We start from the raw sequence: 21,606 nt of genomic DNA, 5'->3' as shown, positions 1-21,606 counted from the left end.
GTCTCAGCCTCAAGGCTCCTCGGCACCACCAAGAGGTGACCAAGCAGCGGTGAGCGAAGGAGGTGTGGGGACACCCTCTGTGAGAAAGGAGCGCCTGGCTGGTGCTGGAATTCTGCGACTAAGTTTATATCTGATTCCCTCTGCAAGTGAAAAAACAAAAAGTCTAATCAGGCTTTTGTGGTGATGATGCAGTTTCTTGGGTGGAAGTTGAAATCAGATACCGTGGCAGGTTGATGTTACAGAAAGCCTGAGTAGGCACACACATGTCGCATCATTGTTACTCTTTTTTAAATTACCCATTTCTACAAATCAGCCTTATTTCCCCCAGTGAGCTTTCTGTAACGCTTACCAAGAGAAATGATGACTTTTAACTTTTACATCTATCGAGAAGGAAAGCTTAATTGGCCCAATAAAATTTCCCAGCTAAGCTTCTCCAAACAAGACCAGCCAAGGCTGAAAGCAGTTGCCACTTTTGGGTGGTGCCTATGGGAAGGGGCTGGGCTGGCTGTGGAGGGAGGTGCGGGGGGACGGGGCGCAGGCACGCAGTGGCTGGGGGTGGCAGAGGTGTCCCGGGCAGCGGGTACAGCTGCGGGAGCATCTCAGCTTGAGCTGCAGTTGCGTGCGGCTGCGAGCAACAGCCTGTGCGGAGGAGTAGACGTGAGGCGATGCTGGGCACACGGCTGGAAATCCCAGCGCCGGGAGGTGGGGGATGAGGGCTCCCCTTCGCCTTAGCCCCAGCACCTGGCAGGCGGTGCCTAACCTCGGCCGCTTGCCGGGCTGGAGGGAAATTTTTCAGGAGGCAAAGGGATGAGGTCCCAGACGCGCTGGCAGAGCTCCACCACCGCCTTTATTGCCTACATTTTCAGAGCGTTGTCCAGGCACTAAATGAACCAGATAGCTTCCAGTGACGTGGAGATTCAACAGGGTCCCATAAAACAGGCCAATTAGCCACATTTATTTAGTGCCTGCATACCAAGAGACACTGCAGACTCCTAATGCAAGCCTTAACTTTTCCGTTAAACACTGACCTAGACATCAGATGCCCTTTTGTACAGTGGTGCACATCCCTCATTGCTTTCGCTCGCTCTCTATTTGGAGAAGATAGCAAACCTTACATTCTTCTTATTTGTATTATTTTTTCCTGTGTTCCTGTAAAATACATTGAAAGGAATAAAATCACCAGCAAAAATCAAATAAAGCAGTACTGAATTTATCAAACACCCATGAGCCAAATAGGTGAATCACTAATATGGATAGGTCTTTATTATAGAGTGCTTATAGATGCATTCTCATGCATCCAGGTCGGATCACACAGGGTAGAGTCCATCGATCTCTTTTATCTGGAGATCTCGTTGGAAAGAAACCACGGGCCGCTTCGTGCAGTGTTACCACCTTGGTTTTCATTTACAACCAAATAAAAATGCATTTGTGTTTTTAATATTTGTTTATTGCTTTTATTTCTGCCGTATTCCCATTTGTTGGCTTGTTCCCCTGTCTATAAGCTTCTTGAGCCTCCCATCCATTTATTCCCTCTGTCTGTAATTTACTGGTGGTGTCATTTTGTAAACCATCTCCTGATGCCTTCCAGGCTCGGGGGAATGAACTCTGGCTGAGGCCGGTCTCCGGTTGGAGTGTTGTGCCTCTAGCCGGGCGCTGGGACCCGGGGAAGGGGCGCGTGCACGGGGACTGCGGGTCCCTGCCCATGGCCTCTGCAGCTGTGCCCATTTCTGAAGGTCTGTGAGGAAGAAGCTTCTTGTGGATCATGTATCTCTTCAATGTCATGGGCATTTGCGACCCAGAGGGCCCCATTTTATCACTCTGGACACTTCTATCTTGATAAAGGTCCGGGCCCCTGCAGCTGTGGAGGGTGGAGGCTCCGTTCTCCAGTGGTCTGAGATGCGCCTGTGACTCATCAAGAAGGCTTTGCTGGTGGGAAATCTTTCATTGGTTATGTTGACTTCCTCAGGCAACTTTAACTTCAGAGCCTATTTTGTTGCTCTCAGCATCATTCATTAGCATTTTCCTTCCCACTGTGGGTATATATAAAGATGTCCTTTCATTGCCTCTTGAGTGTAAACATACTAGGGTACTTCTTGCAAAGGGACTTTTATGTATTTATAAATCGAGGTCATTGTGGTGCAAGCGGTTACTTGAGTGCACCGTGTTCATGGCTGCTGTTTTATTTATATACGGGGCTACATTATTGCATCTGTGGAATGGCAAGTAGCTAAGGCTTCTTGCACTACTAAGACAAAATAAAGTGAAGTAATCAACAGACCAAGAGTTGCTCATGACAGCCCATAAGGAAATTGAAATGCTGTGGAAATTTATTAGAGGGTGTCTATGTAACGACGTGCCCAAACCGCAGACAGCCAGAACGGTCTGGCTGAAGAACAGAATATTTTTACTCCATGTCATGTACAGGGTGCTGTGGGGCAGCTTGTCCGCTCCTGCTCCCCTGGGAGTGGAGTGGGCTCCCTCCTGCCACTGCCAGGCATCCCACCGGGAGGGTCAGGTGAACCCAACCCTCTCGAGGCATGGCAGTGGCATTCCTCACTCAGGGATTGCAGTCTACAGTTCCTATTTGGCTATGCAGAGAGACTTCTCCCCCACCAAAAAATCCTCATGCAAGTTTTAAATCACTTCTCTATTGATGTTGCTTCATGCAGACATCGCATTTGTAGGACGTGGGATCCAACAGCATAATTCCACATGACATGGAAGTAGCATTACCCCAAATACTGATATTTTGTTTTAAGGACAGAGGTTCTTTTTATTTGCCTCCTGATTTGTGACATTTGCTCCTCAGATATGAGATATTGCTAGATACTTAGTTTTAAATGGAAGTTGAGATAAAGATTCAGTTCCTGGGATTGTGTTTAAGAAGAATCCCAAATACCATAACATTTATAGTGAGCTAGCAACACTGGGAATGAAAATATCTTTCTGATAGGATATATTATGGCATGTCTAGCATAGAAGTGCTGTGTGTTTTCAATTTATTACTTCCTACTTGTTCTACAAAATAGAAAATTTGGATTAGTGCATGCGCTATAGAACTGCTGATGTAAAGATCCAGTTCTCTCACCCTTTGCTATCATACGTGGTGCACTCTGGGAGAAGTCACGTTGTCTACCCAACATTGTAATGTTGGGCTTTGACATATTGTCGGTAAGACACTTGCATACAGACAGACTTGAGTGGGAAAGCCGGCGGTCTGGTCACCGTGAGGTGCTTTCTGGTGAGGCTCGCTGCAGGCGAATGGCCAGATTTTGCTGCCGTTGCTCCTTTACTAAGGGGGTGGGTGTGTTCCCCTGCGCATGGCGGAGATTTCTCCTGGCAAAGGCCTTGCTCTGTAAAAACAGGAATGGCATCATCTATCAAAAAGGATGTTCTCCTGTACCTCATCGAGCTATTTATCTCCCTTGTGTAATCACAACGTAGCTGTCTTTGGCAGGACCCTCGGGCATGACTTCTTCCAGTGCTTTTGGGATAGGAGGAGTGATGGACTGGATGGCTCTGCAGGCAGCGACTTCTCGGGGGGGCGGGAGGGAACTGCCGCCCCCCTGTTGCGTCTGGCAGAGGGGCTGCCCCAACAGCTAAAAAGCTGACGTCACATGTGCCAAGACCACGACCGCGGTGGCGGAGCCGCTGGGGAGAGTTTCTGTCCCTGCAGGTTGAGCTGGGCGTGCATGTTTTCTGTGTGGTTTTAGCAAGATAAACCTGGAGGGCTTCGGAAAGCTGTTGGGAAGAGGAAATGGTGGCTGTGCATTGGGCACGTCACCACCACCCAGGGTGGCTGGGGAGCGCTGGCCCGACAGAGTCAATCCGAGGAAGTCCTGCCCAGTGGCACCAGGGAGATGCTCATCAGATACACATGCATGTTGGCAGCGCGTTCTTCTCAAATCCTGCCTACATGCTTCCCCTGCGCCATTAAAACTAAACAATATTTTGGCTGAGGAGGCCTCTGACTGCGGAGGGCAGGGGCTGCCAGCAGAACTCTAGGTGTGAAAAACCCAGTCAGGTTTGCTGTGCGAACCATGGTTCGTTCATAGATGGGATGCTGCAGACCAGGGCCGGTCCTATCAGTGGGACAATTGCACGGAAAAGTCCAAGGAAAGGTAAAAGCGGGCAAGCTGTTACCCGCCTGTGTGTACGTGGGGCTGAGGTGCTGGGCAGCACAGGGGTGCAGACCCGTAACAGCTGTATGAGGACGGAGTGGCCCTAGTGATGTGCTGACTCCCGAGACAGGCTGGGATAAATCAGCAAGGTTAACAACTGAACAGGGAAATCTTGCTGGAAAACACGTCCTTGACCTTATTATGTAGCCTCTGGGGGCTCCAGCTCAATTGGCTGGGGCAGAGCAGAGAATTGCTGTTTGTATGGCGTCCTAGATGTTATAATGACTGGTTTGTATTTTGTTAAAACAGAACTACTAGCGTCTGGGAGGGAGGGATGAGGGTGTTCACTGTGTGGGCAGCACTGAGACCAGGCTCACCCTGTTACGTTGCACTGCTGCAGGGTGCAGCGCGGCTCTGAAGCCGGGGCCGGGGCTGCTGGGCGCAGCCAGAGCAATACGGCTGAGAGTCCGCAGCCCTTGGGAATTACAGATAGGACTCCTGTTTAGCATCACTGTTTTCAAGTAGCCATAAAAAAAAATGTTTGTAACATTTTAGGGCCTGAGCGGGAATACTGGCTCCATTGAAATCAGCAGCATAACTCGCCCTGAATTCCACACCAGCAAGATTTAATTCTCTCAGCGCGAACGTGCTCAGGGTTATTGATTTCCTTGCTGCAATTGTCTTTACTAAAGCTACAAGCATCGGTCACGTGCATTAAATGGGGATAGATAAACAAGAAAAACTGAAAATTACGAGAAGAAAGTCTGCAGCTGCATCTAGCGTAAATTGTTCCCATTTATGTATTATTTCCTTCGCCGCTTTCATCTGAATCAGGACAAACAAAGAGTTCTCTGAGATGCAATTTATGTAACCGCAAGGAACCCAAACTGCTAGTTTTTACTGAAAATTCTCAATGCGGCATTTTCCATCATCTCCACTAAAAGGAAATCAATGTCTCCAGTTTGGATGTTTCCCAAGGAATTTTCCTTCCATATCTGAAAGCATCTTGTGTTCACAAAGCCACTAATGAGTAAATGTGATCAGAATGACATTGATTTAAATTTGGGTAAATAACAAGCCTTGGGGAGAGATGCAGGGCCTGATAGTTGGGTTCGCTTGGATTTCTGTTCATATCTGTTTGATATTTTTATTTTAGGAAAGGAGAAAAAACTCTGTCTGCTCCTGAAAGAAAGGGAAAAAAACCACCCTTCTGAAATATGTTACTATTTATGAATATCCCTCATCAGACTCAATGCTTCCACACAACGAGCATACTGCTCACCGGCCTTGCCCTACGACCACCTCTCCCGGTTAACCTTCTCCCTTATCGACATCTTTCAGGCAGAAGATGCTGGAATACCTTTGGGAGGTAGCATCTGCAGGATGGCAGCACGGGGCTGCAGCCGCAACGTGCTTGCCAGCGCACGGCATCCGGCACCAGCATGCCCGAGCCCCGCTGTCACTGGCACGCTGGTAGCGACCGTGCTTGGCAGGCCGATGGGATGTGCAAAAGCACACTGCCGCCATTCAGCTCCAAAACGAGCTCTAAATCTCCTTCCAGGCCAGGACAAAGCTTCCTCCAGCTGGATCCTGGCAGCTCTGGAGAAAAGCCAGGTCCCAGCCAGGAGCGGTGCCAGCGGTGGCAGGGCTGGCGGAGGCAGCAGCCGGCAGGCAAAGCCTGCAGGCGGGTGAGCTGGCAGCACCGGGGTCATTATTTCCAGGATATGTGAATCCTGGTGAAATAAAAGGGAAGCCTTCATCAGCTGAAGCGTATCAGCCACATCCTGTGGTAGGAGTGGATTTAGGGAGAGGATCCCCGTGATCCCCGTAAGCGGCGCTGGCAGGCTCGCCCGCTGCCTCTCGCCGGGCACCCCGCAGCACCTCCTGGCAAGAAACGATGGTCGCCCTTTGCTGCCGCACACCTCCTTGCTGTCTGTAGGAGGCTGGCTGGTGTTTCAGGCGGTATGGGTGATTATCAGCGGGGCAGCAGGGCGGTTTGAGGTTTTAAGCCGGTGTTGGGAGCAGTGCATCGAGCCTTAGGCTGCGTCACACCCTCAAACGCTCGACCAGTGACTGACTGAACTGTTGTTTACAAATACTGTAGTTCATCAAGTCTTCGGTGGCTGCTCAGTGAAGAGCTGTTTAACTATTTAGAAAGTGTCACTGTAAGTTAAATGTATCAGTAACTAATACATGTATTATAAATGTGTCATTTTATGCCAATAGTAGTTATGTGAATTATATGCTGTTTCTGATGTCACACTGTAGGCAGCTTGACAAGTTTAAAATAAAGCTCTTCAAGAAAATTAGTTATTTTTATCTAGTGCTCTCAATTTTCAGCTTGGGCCAATATTTACCTATTCAATCAGACCCAAGTTAAAATAAAGACTGACTGATAAGTATTTGTTTAAACTTCAGAAGCCCCCCACTTTTCTTTCTTTCTTATCTCGGTTTTCTCGACTATCAGCTTGCTGTCACTAATTGCCACGCCTAATCACTTTTCCACTAGGAAGCAGCCTGGGACTCACAGGAGCCAAATATTTGGAAATCTGAGCTTTATTTGTTAAAAAATACACCCATTCTGGTGGAGGGAATGTTAATGAAGAGTCCCCCACCTGAGCATCACCTGCAGGACTGCCGGTCCCTGCGCTGGGCCACGCCGCGTAACAGCAGTACGGACCTCTGCTTTAAGTTAATGGTGAAATGTCGCTTCACACCCGTAGTGTCCAGACTTCGTGTGGAAACGGGTGTAGGGGATCACGGGGGGTCACTTCGTGCACACTGGGACGGAGGTGGATTTGCTGCTCCCGACACTTGCAGAGGGGGAAGAGCATCCCAAGAGCCTGGTGCATGCTCCCGGGGGATGCTGCCATCACCATCCCACCCCCCGGCCCACCACAGGGCTGGCTGACATCCTCCTTTCTGCTTCCCTTGCTGTGTTTCTCTGCCCAGGTGATATACCGAGCCCTGTCACCGCCTTACGCCACGGAGGACCCGTACAGCGCGGAAGCCCAGGCGCAGCTGAAGATCACCAACCTGCGGGTGCGGCTGCTGGAGCGGCAGGGCTGCCCCTGCCTCCCGGAGGGCCCGGCCCCCCAGCCCCTGCAGCCCCCGCCGTCCCTGCACTACGCCATCTACGACTTCATCGTGAAGGGCAGCTGCTTCTGCAACGGCCACGCTGACCACTGCGTCCCCGTCGCTGGATTCAAGCCCATCAAGGCAGCCGGCGTTTTCCACGTGGTACGTACACGTGCCCAACAACGTCCGCACTGCAGGAGAGCAGAGTTTTAAAAATAGTAGGGAATGGTATAGAGTATGGTATACGTCCAAGTATTTGACATGTGATGCACTGAATTCTAAGCACAGTAAGCAAAAGCGGTCTTTACAAAGGAGGTGGTCTGAGGCTGAGGCTGGGCTTCCCTTCTGCCTCAGTGTAGGGTCCACCAGGACTTTCATCCTTCAAGGGTGCTCCACAGTAATTTAAGTTTATTTATTTCAGGTGGATCCTTAAAATAAATTAAAATTGCTGACTCCCTTCTTCTCCCAAGCGATAACTCTCAATAACACAATATCTAAAAGATAATGAATGCAGGGCATTTTGATGACAGAGAGGGAGGAGAGTTTCCTCGAATGTACTAGGGATCTTGTGATTGCCATTTTTTCTGGAGGATCCTCAAATACTGCGTTGGCTCCTGAACTAAGAGGCAGAAGAGCTGGGGATTGCCTCTCACTCCCAGGCTTTCCATTGCACTTTGCAATACCTTTCTCCAGATAAAAACCCTGTGCTCCGGTTTCGAGGGGACTCCCATCACAAGAGCTCTGAGCTCAAATCCCTTGGGACTGACCAAGACCTAAACCCCAGTCCTCCCACATCACAGAGAGCCGCTAACCCTTTGGGGAGCTGATGGGCACAGCAGCGGCCAATGTGTTGAATGCCTGCAGCATGGTGTGCCTGCACCCTGCCAGTCCGGGGGACACCCTTGTCTCGCTGCCCCCAACACATCTTGTCCTTTCTGCCTGTCTTGGCTGGCTCTGAAAGTCCTGGCTTTGCTGGCGGAGGAGCGGTAGGGAAAGCCAGGGCAGTCAAACATATTGCACTGAATGATGTTAGAAAGGGAAAGATCATAAAAAAAACGTAAGGCAGTTACTCGAGGTAAGGAGGTCTGGCATCTGCCCAGCTCTTCGGGGAACTCTCATTTCACTTAAATTATGGTCTCAGACATGAAGCAGACAGCATGTTTCCCTTCTAATAGAGCTAGTCTTGCAACATCTTGAAAATGTACCAATTTGAAAGCGTGCAGTGCTGTGATTGATAAGGCTGTTTCGAGTAGCACTGCTCTGCTTTCCACAGATGTTCCCTGAGCGAAAGTCTTTGAAAGGAGCTGTTTGCGCAGGATTTTTTTGGTGGGATACAATTGCACGGGAGCGTGCCCCAGAGCACCACTGAGAGTTGTAACAGAGCCTGCAGACAAATACGCTTCCGGTATGGCTGTAGCCTATGGAAACCATAGTGCGCAGGTAACAGGCGGTGCTGTGGGAAGGAATCAAGTGCCAAAATCGCACTGAAAACCAAAGCAAGAAATAGCAACAAGCCCCTGCGCTGGCCCGGAGGGGACTGGAAATTCAGCTCTGGTTATAAACGTGTATGTGGCGGGAGTCCCAAAGGTGACGTTTCTGCAGTGAGGCTGACTCACTGTGCCTTGCAGCTTATTCCACGTGTCCCATAAGGGATGTGTGGGCGTAGGGGTGACATAGCCCTGTGGTTTGCAGGGAGGGTCAGGGAGTGGCAAGATGTTTCCTCTCCCAATACCACTTTTTCCATCATAGGACCGGGGCAGCTGGGGCTGAGACCAGTCCGTGCCAGGCTCCTGCCTGGCACAAGGCTGCTGCGATTCAGGGACTGCGGTGGCACCCCCCCTCAGGCATACCAGGCTGGGGTTTGCCCGTGCATTGCTTCAAGATGGGAAGAGAGGATCATTTCCAAGATGATAGCAAGGCACGCATGTGAATGAACAGAAAAGGGAAGAAAGATTGCGGGGTCTGTGGCTGCTTAGCTGGGAGAAGTCAGAGAAACTTCTGAAAAGAGAGTAGGATTTCAGAGAGGGAGCATTTTTGTACATTTCACCTGAAAAAGTCACATAAAAGATAATTCTGAAGAATTACGGTCAGTCATTCAAGTGTGAGATGGGGACTTCAGTCTTGTCTTTATGTAACTACCTACATGGGGTTTTAGCAGAACCTTCACTGTAAAACCGAGGACAGCAAAAGCTGGGAAGCACATTACCACTTCACAATATGATTATAAAATTTGGCTCTGTTTTTATGCTTGTTTAGACCAGAGCACTCCTGAAGAATATCCCCTAAGTTAGAGAGTTAACATCAAAATCTAAGCAAGTTTAAGATCCTTTAAAAAAAAAACCAACTTTTCCAGAAAATGTATATACAAGTTTTCTTAACCCCCTACTTGGTCATAGCCCACAGGCAAAATCCTAACTGCAGGCTTAGTTTCAGTCCCTGCTTGGGCAGTGGAGGAACTGGACGTGATGTATCTGTTTTTCTCTTGGGCTGCTCTGGGCAGTAAGCCGGGGTGTCCTGGCAGCACTGGGCATAGCTGCCAGGTCTCGGGCAGATCTCACAAAGCGACCAGAAGCATTTCAGCCATCTCACCCAGAGAGGATCTGACAAAGCCACGTGGGGATACAGGGATGCTGGTGGCTGCTGCCCACAGGGATGCTGGTGGCTGCTGCCCAGGCAGGTTTGGTGCAGGAGCCTGACCCAGGGGGCCAGGATGCTCCACTCAGCTTGGGACATCGGCCTGGCTCACTGCCGCGGGATTCCGACCATCAGATGCATTTTTTCTTGACGGCTGGGCCATCATGTGCTGGGAGTGGCTGAAGGGAGGCTAGAAGTCCAGCTTGCCCATGAAATACAGCAAACAGCAATAGCTGAGACCTGGTAAGAGAAGAAGTTTGTTCCGGTGCCCTCACTGCCATCCAGCTGCAAAACTCTCCGTGATGCTCCTCTCCGTGGAGGTCACTGCGTGGGTACCATGGAGCAAACCTTGCCGGCGATTTCCCTCGCCCACCCTTTCTCCTAAAGGAGAAAGGAATTTATATAGGGAAACTCTGGGTTCTTTTTAGCATCAGAAATGCCATGTCAACTTTCAGGGGAATTATGAGTATACAGGTGGGTCTCCTGCTTAGGGGAGTGTATGTCTCCATGAGCCGCGGGGGAAGCCTACAGAGAGGACCTGGCTGCCTTCCAACGACAGCAAAGGCTGCTCCTCATGGGTAGTATAATCCTGACTGTTCCTTGTTATACACTTGCGTGCAACAGACAGCTGGCAGGGTGATACAGGTACACTTCCTTCTCTTCCCCACTCCTCCCAAATTTATTCGAAGGGTCACTACCCAAATCTCATCAACAACAGCCCAATGCATGCCCAGGACAAAACGTGCATGGACAAACACACCTCTCACCATACCATGCAAAGCATTTGCTTCAGTTTTTGAGCTGCATTATAAGGCAAAACACCCATGCAAGTAGAGAAATGGATTCACAGACACAGGAGATCCCTCCTGATCTTCAGTGACCATGAGAAGACTGTTTTTTCAGCTGATCTGTGGCATAGGACCTTCTCACCCCTTGCCAGTACCTCTGTGCATGGAGCTGTTGCAGTGCATGCTTGGTGCCTTACCAGCTACAGCATCTCTGGTGGCCTGCTTGCAACTATGGCAAGGGTCGTGAAAGAGGAGATTAGCCTCGAGATAAGTAGGATCTTGCAATTTAGGACTCCAAAGTGGGGAAAGCAAATCCAGAGATACCTCACCGGAGCTGTGCCGTTATGTCTCAAGGTGAGGGCAGGGGTTCGTCCATCTCAGAGCCTGCTTGGCCCTCCCTGACTGCAGAATCCTGCAACAGCTAAGTGGTTTTCACGGTTGGCCTGAGTTATCAGTCTTAGAGGGCTGTGTCCTTGCTGGGACTTCCTGCTTTTACCCCTATGAGATGAGATCCCATTATCCACTGACGACTTCATTATCTCATTGATAATCCAATATTATGAACTATCTAATGTTTCCCGCTCTGAACTTCCTTTCCTCTCCAGCACTCCCGCTAGTGCAGCCCTCTGTACTCAAGTTAGCCAGCTGATCTCCCCAGGCTCCTTCCATAGTTATGAAGGGGTGGGGGGATACAGTATGGTTGGGATCCCGGCTAGACTGAGCTACCGTGCTAAAGCACTTCTGCATAGTCAGACAGGGTGAATATTCCTCCCCCTTCCCACGTGGCCAACCCAGTGGCTGTTGTAAATTGTTACCGTGCTACTGACATCAAAAGATATTGAAGGTCTTCTCCAGCAGTACTGACAGAAGTTTATTGTACAAGGAACTAAAAAAAACCCACCAGACAGCCCCCACACCCTCGACAACAAGCTTTGTATTCTTTCACAAGAACGAGATGGGATATGAGAATTTTCTCATGCATAAATTTGGTTGTCTGGTGCTTTGGGAAAGAATACCTCCTCGTGTGCTGACAGCAGCCAGTAGGCATCGGTTCTAAAATTGGCACAGTGGCTCGAGTGCACACAGTTTAAAAGCTATCGTTAAAGACTCGACGTGAATGCCGTGATTTTCCTTTAGGCTGATATCATGCCCATTTTCCATGAAAGTAAAAAAAAAAAAGAAAAAGAGAAAATACAATTTTAGCAGTTCCAAGAAAGAAACTCTATTAAAAGTAGTTGCCCCTCCCAGCTATTTAGCCTATTTAGACTATCAGGTCTTTGGGACATTGATTTTCTTTTACTGTGCATTTGTGTTGGACTCTATATAGTGGGTGAGTTCTTGCAATATAAATCAATTCATAACAGGTGACTGAAAGCATTTTTCCCTCAATGCAGTATTTCTTTCTCACTGCCCAACATTTTGGAAGATGATAAATAGGGAGGAAAGTATTTTATAAGACTCGACTAAAGAAAAAAACCCATGTATTTGCAATCTGAAAGGAAGCGCTGGAAGGTTATAATTCAGCAACAAAAGGCTCTGGAAGGAAGCATGCCTTAGCAACTGTCTTTGTATAGAGAAATCAGTCGCTCGTTTATCTTACAGAAGTCAACTTTTGTAACACTGTTTGCATTGTGCCCTCTAATGACTGACGTTGCGACGGGGCTGTCGAGCTAAGAAGGGAAACAGTGTGAAAGTGAACTGGGATGTAAAGACCTCATGACAAAATGAAAAATGGTATGAGAAGGCTTTGCCGCTTAAATGAGTCAAGAGCCGTGTGAATGCTTAAAGCGGTGAGACGTACTGGGAATTGTGTTTGTGTACTTAGCGATGCTCCAGAATGACCCAAGTGGGTACGCCTTACAGTTAAATGTAAATCGAGGTGAATGAAAAGGGAGGAAAAAATGTCCTCTTTCCCTTGTCCATGCATGGGGGTCACATTCTGCCTTCAGAAAGGTGCTGAGATGCTAGAGAAATCCCGGAGGTTGGGTACATCATTTCCCTGCTCTACTTTGGGTCCCAGCAGAGCTGCCGGGCTGGTTTCTCAGCCCCACCTCCCAACCGCTCCCTGACACGATGGAGAATTTACAGGGAATCCGCAGTCTTGCATCTGGCCCTCCTACAGCTCTTAGGGGCATTAATTTTGCCCGGTGTAGACAGTCTGATGGCTGGTTTTTGCCTGCCGCCGCTTCTCTTTTCCTTCTATTACCCCTTCTTGTCCTTTCTTTCTCCTATTTTCAGCTGTCACAGTATTTCTTTGTAACTAAAAAAAAAACCTGTCTGCCTATGGGCTGCAAGAAAGGGCTTGCTAATATTCACCTTCTTTTCTTGTTTCCAATGCATAAAAATCCTTTCTGTCATGCTGGAATTATGTAGAAGAAAAAAGATATTTTCTTCAATGGGATAAAGCTAGGATGGAGAGATGTTTAAAGCAGAGCTCTTTTGGGGGGTAATCGTTGTAATGCTATTGAGAGAGAATAAATACATCAGCCTGAGGCAAGGTTTTTGAAGCACTTAGGTCCGTCTTTTCATTAAATTTCTGGAAAAAAGGAATAGGGGAAAAAAGGTATTAACTAAACAGTTACACTGAGAAACAAGTTATTAAAGAACCCGTTTCCCTCCCCTTGCTCGGTTGAGGTGGGCCATTTAGCTGTTTAACTTGTTCATTAGCAAGTCTGTGCCCCGCTCTGCCTGGCTGAGAGGGGTCAGGGCCACCGTGGGACCCGGGGGGACCTCGCAGAGGCAGAGTTTTCTCGGGGTGCAGCCTGTTTGAGTAGCACCGCTGTAAAGGCTCAGCGGGAATTGGGAACGCTTTTCCAAAGCTTGCTCCCAAAGATCGGAGCCTGAGCGGCTGCATTTGATGCAGAAGCGGGGCCAGCCAGGCCATCACGTCCTGTGCCCCCAGGGGTGCTCACCCAGACAGGAGTCCCGCTGAAATGACAAGTCCCTTGCCCCATGGCGAGCAGTGGCACACGGGTTTGCAAAGAGGCGTGGCAGGCTTGGCCACCGAATGGCCATCCCAGCCCACGCCGAGCTGAGCAGCCCCTGCAGAGGGGGTGCAGGACCCACGGTGGGATCTGGGCTTGGGAGGGAGCATCTGATGAAGGTGCTAACGCATCTGGTTGTGATAACCCCTGGAGGAAAGGAGACTGCAAAGCAGCACCCTTGCGATAAGGACCGGGAATGCGTGGCTCCTCCTGACCCAGGCTGCGGAGGCACCCGCCGGGTGCTCAGCACTGGCCCCAGGAGCAGGTTTCCAGCTCTGCTGAGTCGGCTGGGGAGCCCGCGCCTACAGGCCTCTGTGCTGGTCCTGCGCTTGCCATTATGCAGAAGTCGGAATCGCACTATTCCGTTATTATTTAATCTTTTCAGCCAGACCATTCGTTTCCTTCCCTCCTGGGTGCATCATGCATTTACAAGCGATCAATATGGGGAGCATCATGCCCTGCTCTGCCTCGGGGACTCTCTAAACACCAGCTGGCTTGATTTGCTTGATTTGATATTGTTTTCTAAGTTTTAAAAAACTCTTTCTTTAGAGTTCACATACAGATTAAGAAGTTTGGCGCACAGCTATTCAGCAGTTACTTACTAGCTCTGCGTGCCAAATTAATGGCTGCACATCAGGGTCTTGGGATACCCGTCCTCTTCTGTTTTATTTTCACCCACTTCCCCCTATTCTGGCAACACGGCATGCTCTATTGTACAGTACTTGGGCTTTCAGAAAATGCAGAAAATTGGGACCGTGAATGCTCCTCGGCAGGGAGTTTTGCCTCGGTCTCTGCTGGTGTCTTGGGACGCTTAATCCTTTGAGGGTTTCTTAGCTGCTGCCGAGTTTCAGAGTCGTATATTATTAATGCTGGGCAGCCGCTGGCTGATTGATTAAGTCTCCACTGATTCTTTGTGCGGCTTTGGTAAGGGGGCAGCTGAATTTGAGGGGTGAGGCTGCAGGCTGCGGGCACAGGCAGGGGGAGCACGCGTCCCCGCAGTAATCCCAAGAGTCCCCGTGTCTGAGACATATCCCTGTTTGCAAGTTTTCTCCCACATCCTTCTTACTTTAGCACCATGATCACCAAAGCACCAGGGACCACCTGGTTTTGACCATGGCACCCTCTGGCTCCCTCAGGTCTCCTTCCCTTCCTGATCACGTACATCCTGGATCTGGTGGGTCCCTCTACCCTAACAGCTGAGCCAAGGAGGTGGTGAGGTGAGGAACAAGCTGAAGGATTTCTCTGTCCACAGATGTGGTTCAGGCTACTACAGCCTGTTTAGCGCTAAGCACTCAATGGCCAAAGGGCTTGCAAGAAACCCCTACCAAAAATGTCATCAAAGAGTTAGGCCTCCATCAAAACCACCAGAAGATGACCACACGACTAATACAAGTTTAACCAATTTCTGTTTCCATGTGGGTGGATGCTTTTAAATGTGTGTAAAGTAGCTCTGTAACATTGGTTTGTGTGTGGACTTTGCCTAAAAAATATAGAAGAGAGAGAGAAAATTTGATTTAGGAAAGCGAGGCATCTGGGAGTTTGAAGAACGTTTTGTAGGTGGTAGCAAAAATGAAAATACGAAAACACAAGACACACTTTGAGAACTAAATATTCCCTCTGTAAATTTGTTTTGTTTCTTTTCTATATTTGCTTCTCATTCTTTTCAAACATTAGCACACATTTAAGCATATATGAATATGATAAGCCAGACAGACCAACTAGTATCTGCGGTGAGACCAACTGATATCTGCGATGAGGCCAAAATAGCACAGAAAGCGATGTTATCTTAATATTTGTGCTTTAGCCTAGATGCTTGCGCATTCTGTCTGACTCTGTCTGTATCTGTCCATTGCTAACGCAGTCCAGTTGCTGTACTGTATTTTTCTTATTCCTGCTTTGATGATCCAGGCATTTTAATAAGACAGGAAAGGATCACTTGAAAAGTTTTTGAAAGATTTTGCTATTTGCATTGCTGCTGAAAAGTCTTTTAAGGACTTTCAAGGTCAGTTTTGAAGTTTTATTTGTACTGGTTACATCTGACCCCTGTGAGATAGCAGCTGAAATCTATTCATTAAAAATAAATAAATTAGAAAGTCATCATTAGCCAGGAGTGTGTGGGAGTGTGCACCAACGTAACAAGCAGGAGGTGTTTAGAACATGTTCAAGATCCTCTTCTGTTCTGTTTACTGTTCAGGTTTTTCACAGGAATCTTTTTTGTGGCAGGTCTCGGCAGCAAGTCATACAGTTAGGAACAGCACACTTGTAAAACCACAAGTTAAACAGAGTAGAAAGCAGCATTTTCCAGTAGCAGTTAAAGCCATGCCCCAGCTCCGGGCCGGATCACCGGCACCCCGACTGCCCCGCATCGCTCCCGATGCCGAAAGCAGCCGGCGGCTGATGCAGCTCCCCAGCTCCGTTGGTTTTATGGCCAACCTATGGCATGAGCACGGGGCCGCGCTGGCAGGGGTCTCTGGCTCCTTACTGAGCAGCAGGAGAAGCTGAACCACACTCAGTTTATGGCCTTCCTTTATCACTTTCCCCGCGACTGGTGAAGGAAGGGGCACCAAGGTGGGGGAGGCACCGCTCAGCTGGTGTTTCAGCAAACGCAGGATGCTGACCGTGCCTTGAGCCTGGCCATGCATCAGACGTCTGGAAAGACTTGCAGCTGAAATGCTCTTAGTAAAACTGTATTTAAAATCAAAACATTGAGCAGAGTAAAGCTGCAAGCACAGGCAGCCACCGAAATAGCTATGGTAGGTAGCTGCCCGCCACGCTCCACGGTAAACGGCAGGGCCTTCAGCCTTGCCAGCAGAGCCTTGCTGCTTCAGAGCTTGATTTCATTGCATCTAGGGGCTGCCGGGCTGCTCTTGCCCTCTGGCTACGTCCTGTTTTCTTTGCGTTTGACAACAGCGTGAGTAATGCCAGCGGCTGACAGGGCAGCTGGCACTGAGCATGCTACGCTGGCTTTTCATACCTAATTACCCCCTTACACTAGGCTGTCTAGCTGTTAAATTACCTATCTGTCATGAAGATGTCCAAGTATAGTCACTCACGGTCTTTGTGCTATCCCTGATTCTTCCTTTGTGGGGCAAAAACTCTGCCTAGGATGAATAGATATCTGTGTTTCAGGGGGTTGAATTTCTTTTTTTCTCGTACTTATTTATGTTGGTGATGGCTGGGCACACAGAGCTGGGTGCTGAGGTTGCGAGTGCTATTCCTGCAGTGCTGCAAAGGTGTATTCGTCTTTGGGAGGGAGAAAAAGATAAAGGTTTTACAGTGTGTCCCAAGGCTGCTTTGGATCTTGGGTTTTTTTAATCTCTCCTGGAAAATCCTGCTGCAGCTGGAAACTCTCTGCTAAAGATCCTTTTATATCTCAAAAAAAAAAGGTGTGATTATACAGTACCATGACATGCAGATCTGCAAATACTAATCTAATTGAAAATGTAACTGCAGAATATTTGTCGAGTTCAAGATACCAAGACAGACATCATGCTAGCCCTCTTTCTAGTCTATATAATAGCATCTAGCTGGTGCGGTATCTCCTGTACCTGGGCATTGCTTGTGCCCCAGAGACTCTTTGGGCTTTCCTGTGCGTGGTCCTTACTCTCTTTCCCCTACCAGGTCCATGGGAAATGCATGTGCAAGCACAACACAGCAGGGTCCCACTGCCAGCACTGTGCCCCGCTCTACAACGACCAACCTTGGCAGGCTGCCGACGGCAAAACTGGAGCCCCCAAAGAGTGTCAGTGTAAGTAGCCAGCTGGGAACCGTGTCTCCAGAGCCTCTGCCCAAGCAAAATATTTCCTCTTTGCGCACCTTTCTCCTGTGGTTCCAAGAGGCAGCAGATACTGGGGCGATGGGCAGGTGTTTGCTCCGCAAGCACAGAGCCAATGCCACGCTCCTGCCCAGTGCCCACCGCATGTCTGTATGGTAGGGATGGCCCTGCTCGCAAAGCTCCTCGCTGGGAAATCCTCATGAGGCCATGTTGTCTGTCGGTCTGGCCTTTCTGTGGGACTCAAGCGCATCTCCTTGAGACATGTCGCAGGCAAACTGCAGCCCGCCGGGCTGCATTGGAGGTGATGGGGGCCCAGCATTGTCCCCTCCATGGGCGCACATTTTGACAAACGTATGGTCTTCTGCTGCTGGACATGGGCTCTGCTCACCCCCCGGGCGCTGGGGGCAGGAGGAGCTGCAGGCTCCGGGAGGTTTGAGGATTACTTCTGCGGTGCTGGGGAGGGATGCTCGGGGCGAGTGCAGGCCGCAGGGGACCGCAGAGGTCACGAGGTGATCTGCTTCGGTAACAGCGGCAGTCTAGCCAGAAGGGCACTGAGGGAAGGTCTGCAGGCATGCTAAGCACCGTCCTGCTGCAACTACCATGCTATCAACACGTAAGCCAACATCAGCCTGCCGATGTGGGCTGCGGTCGCACCTGGCTGCAGTATGGATGTTCCCCAAGGGAGTCACAGTGAGCCCCTGTTTCCACCAGCTGTATTTGGTGTGCGGGAGTTGGAACAGATCTCACCTGGCCCCTGACTCCAGGCGTGTGGGCATCCAGACTTCCTCCACTGCCAGCGCAGGGAAAGGGGGTTGTTGGCCCTCTCTCAGACGCCTCCCCTCCACCGGCCTTTTCCCTCCGTCACCTGCAAGGAGCATCCTGACAGCACCCGCGTGGCAGATGCTGTACGGGGCACTGCTGATTTCTAAAGCAGGGAGGGAAGGATTCAGCGCCAGCAGGAACAGTGAATATGGGAGGTCTCCCTGCGCCGGCCTGACCACGTTGCTGTCCTTGTACTGGGAAAACTGTACTGGAAATAAAAGAGTTAAAGAAATTATTTTTTCTTAAATGTCACCTCTAGAAGTTGCAAAGCGTGGATGAAAATGTGATGATACTTCATGCATTTGAATGAATAACGGGTTCATGGGTCAGGTCTCCCATTCCAAAATGTGATTTGGGTTTTTGTGTCTCTTTTCTATAAATCAACATCTTTCACTGCCTTAATGAGTCTTTCTGTTCCCTTTGGCTTTGTCTCAGCGTGCAAGTGTAATGGGCATGCCGACACTTGTCATTTTGACATGGATGCGTGGCTGGCATCGGGCAATCGCAGCGGCGGCGTCTGTGACAACTGTCAGCACAACACGGAAGGGCAGCACTGCCAGCGCTGCAAGCCGGGCTTCTACCGGGACCTCAGGAAGCCCTTCTCTGCCCCGGACGCCTGCAAACGTAAGTCAGCCACCTTTTACAAGTAAAACGTTTCTGTTAAGTGGGAGGGTGTCAAAGGAAAGGTGAGATATCTTCCTGCTACTCCTTGGAGCAATCTTCTTGCTTCGGTGACAGACTGAGGTTCTTTGAATTCCCTTATTGATGCTGTTTGCAAAAAGCAATGGCGCAGTTTGCAGGGCGAAAGCCTGCGGATGCTGTTGACAAATCTATCCTGAGGATCCCTGTAGCTTGGGGGCCGGGGAAGAGAGATGATTCATTGACTTTCTCCTGCTATTTTTGGAGAGCAAAAGCTGCATCATGTTTACATGTTCTCCTTGTTTGGTGATTCCCACAACCCCAGAAGCGGGGTGCCTCAGTCAACAGGGGTGCAGCTGATAAATAGCATCGCCCACCAGCGCGTGTTCGCAGCAGCAGCAGGTGGGTATGGAGGGAGATACGGGAACACGAGTTAAGTGATATTCCAGAGGGTGTGACACCGAGGAGGCCAGGCCAAAGGCAATGACTTGGCCAGATGTAGAATTAAATATTTCCCAAGCAAAAGCAGTGATCCAAAACCACACTCCCCAGGGACCACTGTGAGGATGGTGACTCACCGTGGGGGACTCCGGATCCCCAAACCACATTGAGCACATTACACTGGTCAGCTAAATATAGGGTGCAGCCATGCTCTCTGCTCTGTGCCTACAGCCACCCACAGGCTTCACCAGATTTCTCCTCACTGACCCAAACCTGCAAGAGGACCTTCATGGGTGGCAGAAAAAAATCCGATTGACACCCTGCTTGTGTCATTTGAGGGGACACGAGCACATCTCTCTCCTCCAAAGGAGAAGTACCTGCATTTAAAGGAAGAGAAACCCTTCTGGGGTGGGGAGCTGCACCCTGGGCTGGGAGGGTGTGTGCGGTTTCACTTTCGTCTGCGGGGTCGGGTGGGGAACAACTGCTTTCGTCCCACTCCTCGCTGCGCCTCATCCTCCTGAGACTCCTGGCAGCCCCACCAGCCTGTCACAGAAGTCCTCCTCCTCTCCACCTTTCACTAGTTGCAAGGAGGAGAAGCAACAGCTGAACTGCCTTTTTTACAACCCTAATTCTCTTTATGAAAACAGAATTGACCACAGTTCTCCGTTACTTTTGTAAATAATTATTTCACTGCTGTAGTATGTACACAAATTTGGTTTTTTCAACAGTGAATTTAATGACTTTTTAAAGTTCCTTTACCTACTTGTGTACATCCAAGTTCCAAGTCTCCTTCTCTGAAACATCAGATACTTTCCCTCTGTACTTATTGCCAGAACTTAGGCAACAAGCTTTTGTTTTGGATTCTCATTAGTAAAAAAAAAGGCTTAAATCTTGCACTTAGACCCAAAGCAGGGGCTTTTGCGGGTTTTTTCCTAAGTCATGGATTTAGCCTCGCTGATTAAAAAAAACCACAATTGGATTAATTGACTCCTGGTAGATAACGCAAGACGGAAGACTGAAATAAATTCTGTATGGGACCCTCAAGCTCCAAAATGTGCGTTTACTGGGGTTGTGCTACCTTCGCTGGGACTGTAATTCCTGATGCTCTTTACATGCCAGCTCTCATCAGGGAAGAGCATGCACTTTTCTGAGGCCATTGAAGCCAAGCCAAGCTTTGGCACTGATTTGAGTGAGATTACTGACACCTAAAAATAATGCCCTTCACCTTGGAGGTGGTAGGAGCGGCCACCATCTCCTGTGACGTCTCATGCAGCCTATTGAGGAGATGGAGTTTCACAAGGGACCCATCATAGGGTTTTCCTGGTGCCAAAACGCCCAGTCCAAAACCTGTGGCTGTTTGGAGAATCCGAGAGGTGCCAATGGCAGCTCCTGGGCTGGCCAGCACGGAGCTTCCTTCCTTGCAAAACCAGATGGAAACACAGGTCTCGGGACGTATTGCTGCAAAACGGCCACGTCTCGAAGGGGAGGCTGCCAACAGTGAGCGTGTGCCTGTGTGCAAGTTAGACCAGCGCTAATGAAGTCAGGCATTACATCACGTCATTAGCTATATGTTATCCAACTCCCAGGAGTCTCGATTAAAAAGTTTCTCCCAGCCCTTCCAGGGAGGAGGAAGCTGTGGAGATGAGATGATTAATGGGTATTTTTGTTGACATATGCCAGTGCTTGCTCTTCTTGGCTTTTTGCATTCATCTCTAAATCACTGGCCCATGGCATTCCACTTTCCACATTTTTCCCCCCCAAAAAAGTGTGCCTCACATAAAGACTATAAATTTGTTTCTGTTACTCTTTATGCAACAATCCAGCCTCTTTATGGACCACTATGTATTCATGAACTCTGGTATTTAAAAGCCAAAAGTAGCATATATTTGATAAGAACTGTAAGATAGCCTTGAGTACAGTGAGAAAAAGTCTACCTTTATTTACCTTCTGCATTAAGTACATCTACTTTGTTGCTCTTTTCTTTTTTGAATTACAGAGCATGGAGTACTCAAGTCAGGGAGACAACTTTCCCGGCATAAACTGGGTTCCACAAAAATGTCGGGATTATCTGAATGCTTTCCTTTCAGAGACCCTATTGACACAAACATACAGATGATTTCTCTCTGGGCTTTTCAAACCCTCACAAACACTCTCCTCCCTAAGACCCCTCTCTGGTCTCCTGCTGCCAGGGCTGCTCCCCGCGCCCGGGGACTTGGCATCTCACGGGGAAGCCCAGCAGCCTGCAGGGCCATAGCAAATGACTAATGACTATTAAATTAAATTATATAAGACCGATTACAGCCTATGCCTGGCACATTTCCAAG

At 49.2% G+C, this 21,606-nt stretch overlaps 1 protein-coding gene across 1 annotated transcript in view; it reads left to right on the top strand.

Annotated features, from left to right (window-relative positions):
* Nucleotides 1–21,606, top strand: part of NTN4 (netrin 4) — a 45,762-nt gene that overhangs the window by 11,198 nt on the left and 12,958 nt on the right. Inside the window, exons 2-4 of the mRNA XM_075151492.1 lie at nt 7,074–7,361; nt 17,227–17,353; nt 18,638–18,826. Coding sequence (XP_075007593.1) covers nt 7,074–7,361; nt 17,227–17,353; nt 18,638–18,826 — 604 coding nt within the window. The remainder of the gene's footprint in view (nt 1–7,073; nt 7,362–17,226; nt 17,354–18,637; nt 18,827–21,606) is intronic.

This window comes from Calonectris borealis, chromosome 1, assembly GCF_964195595.1.
Source record: "Calonectris borealis chromosome 1, bCalBor7.hap1.2, whole genome shotgun sequence".
NCBI classification, from domain to species: Eukaryota; Metazoa; Chordata; class Aves; order Procellariiformes; family Procellariidae; genus Calonectris; species Calonectris borealis.
This window is presented reverse-complemented; position numbering and strand designations above follow the sequence as displayed.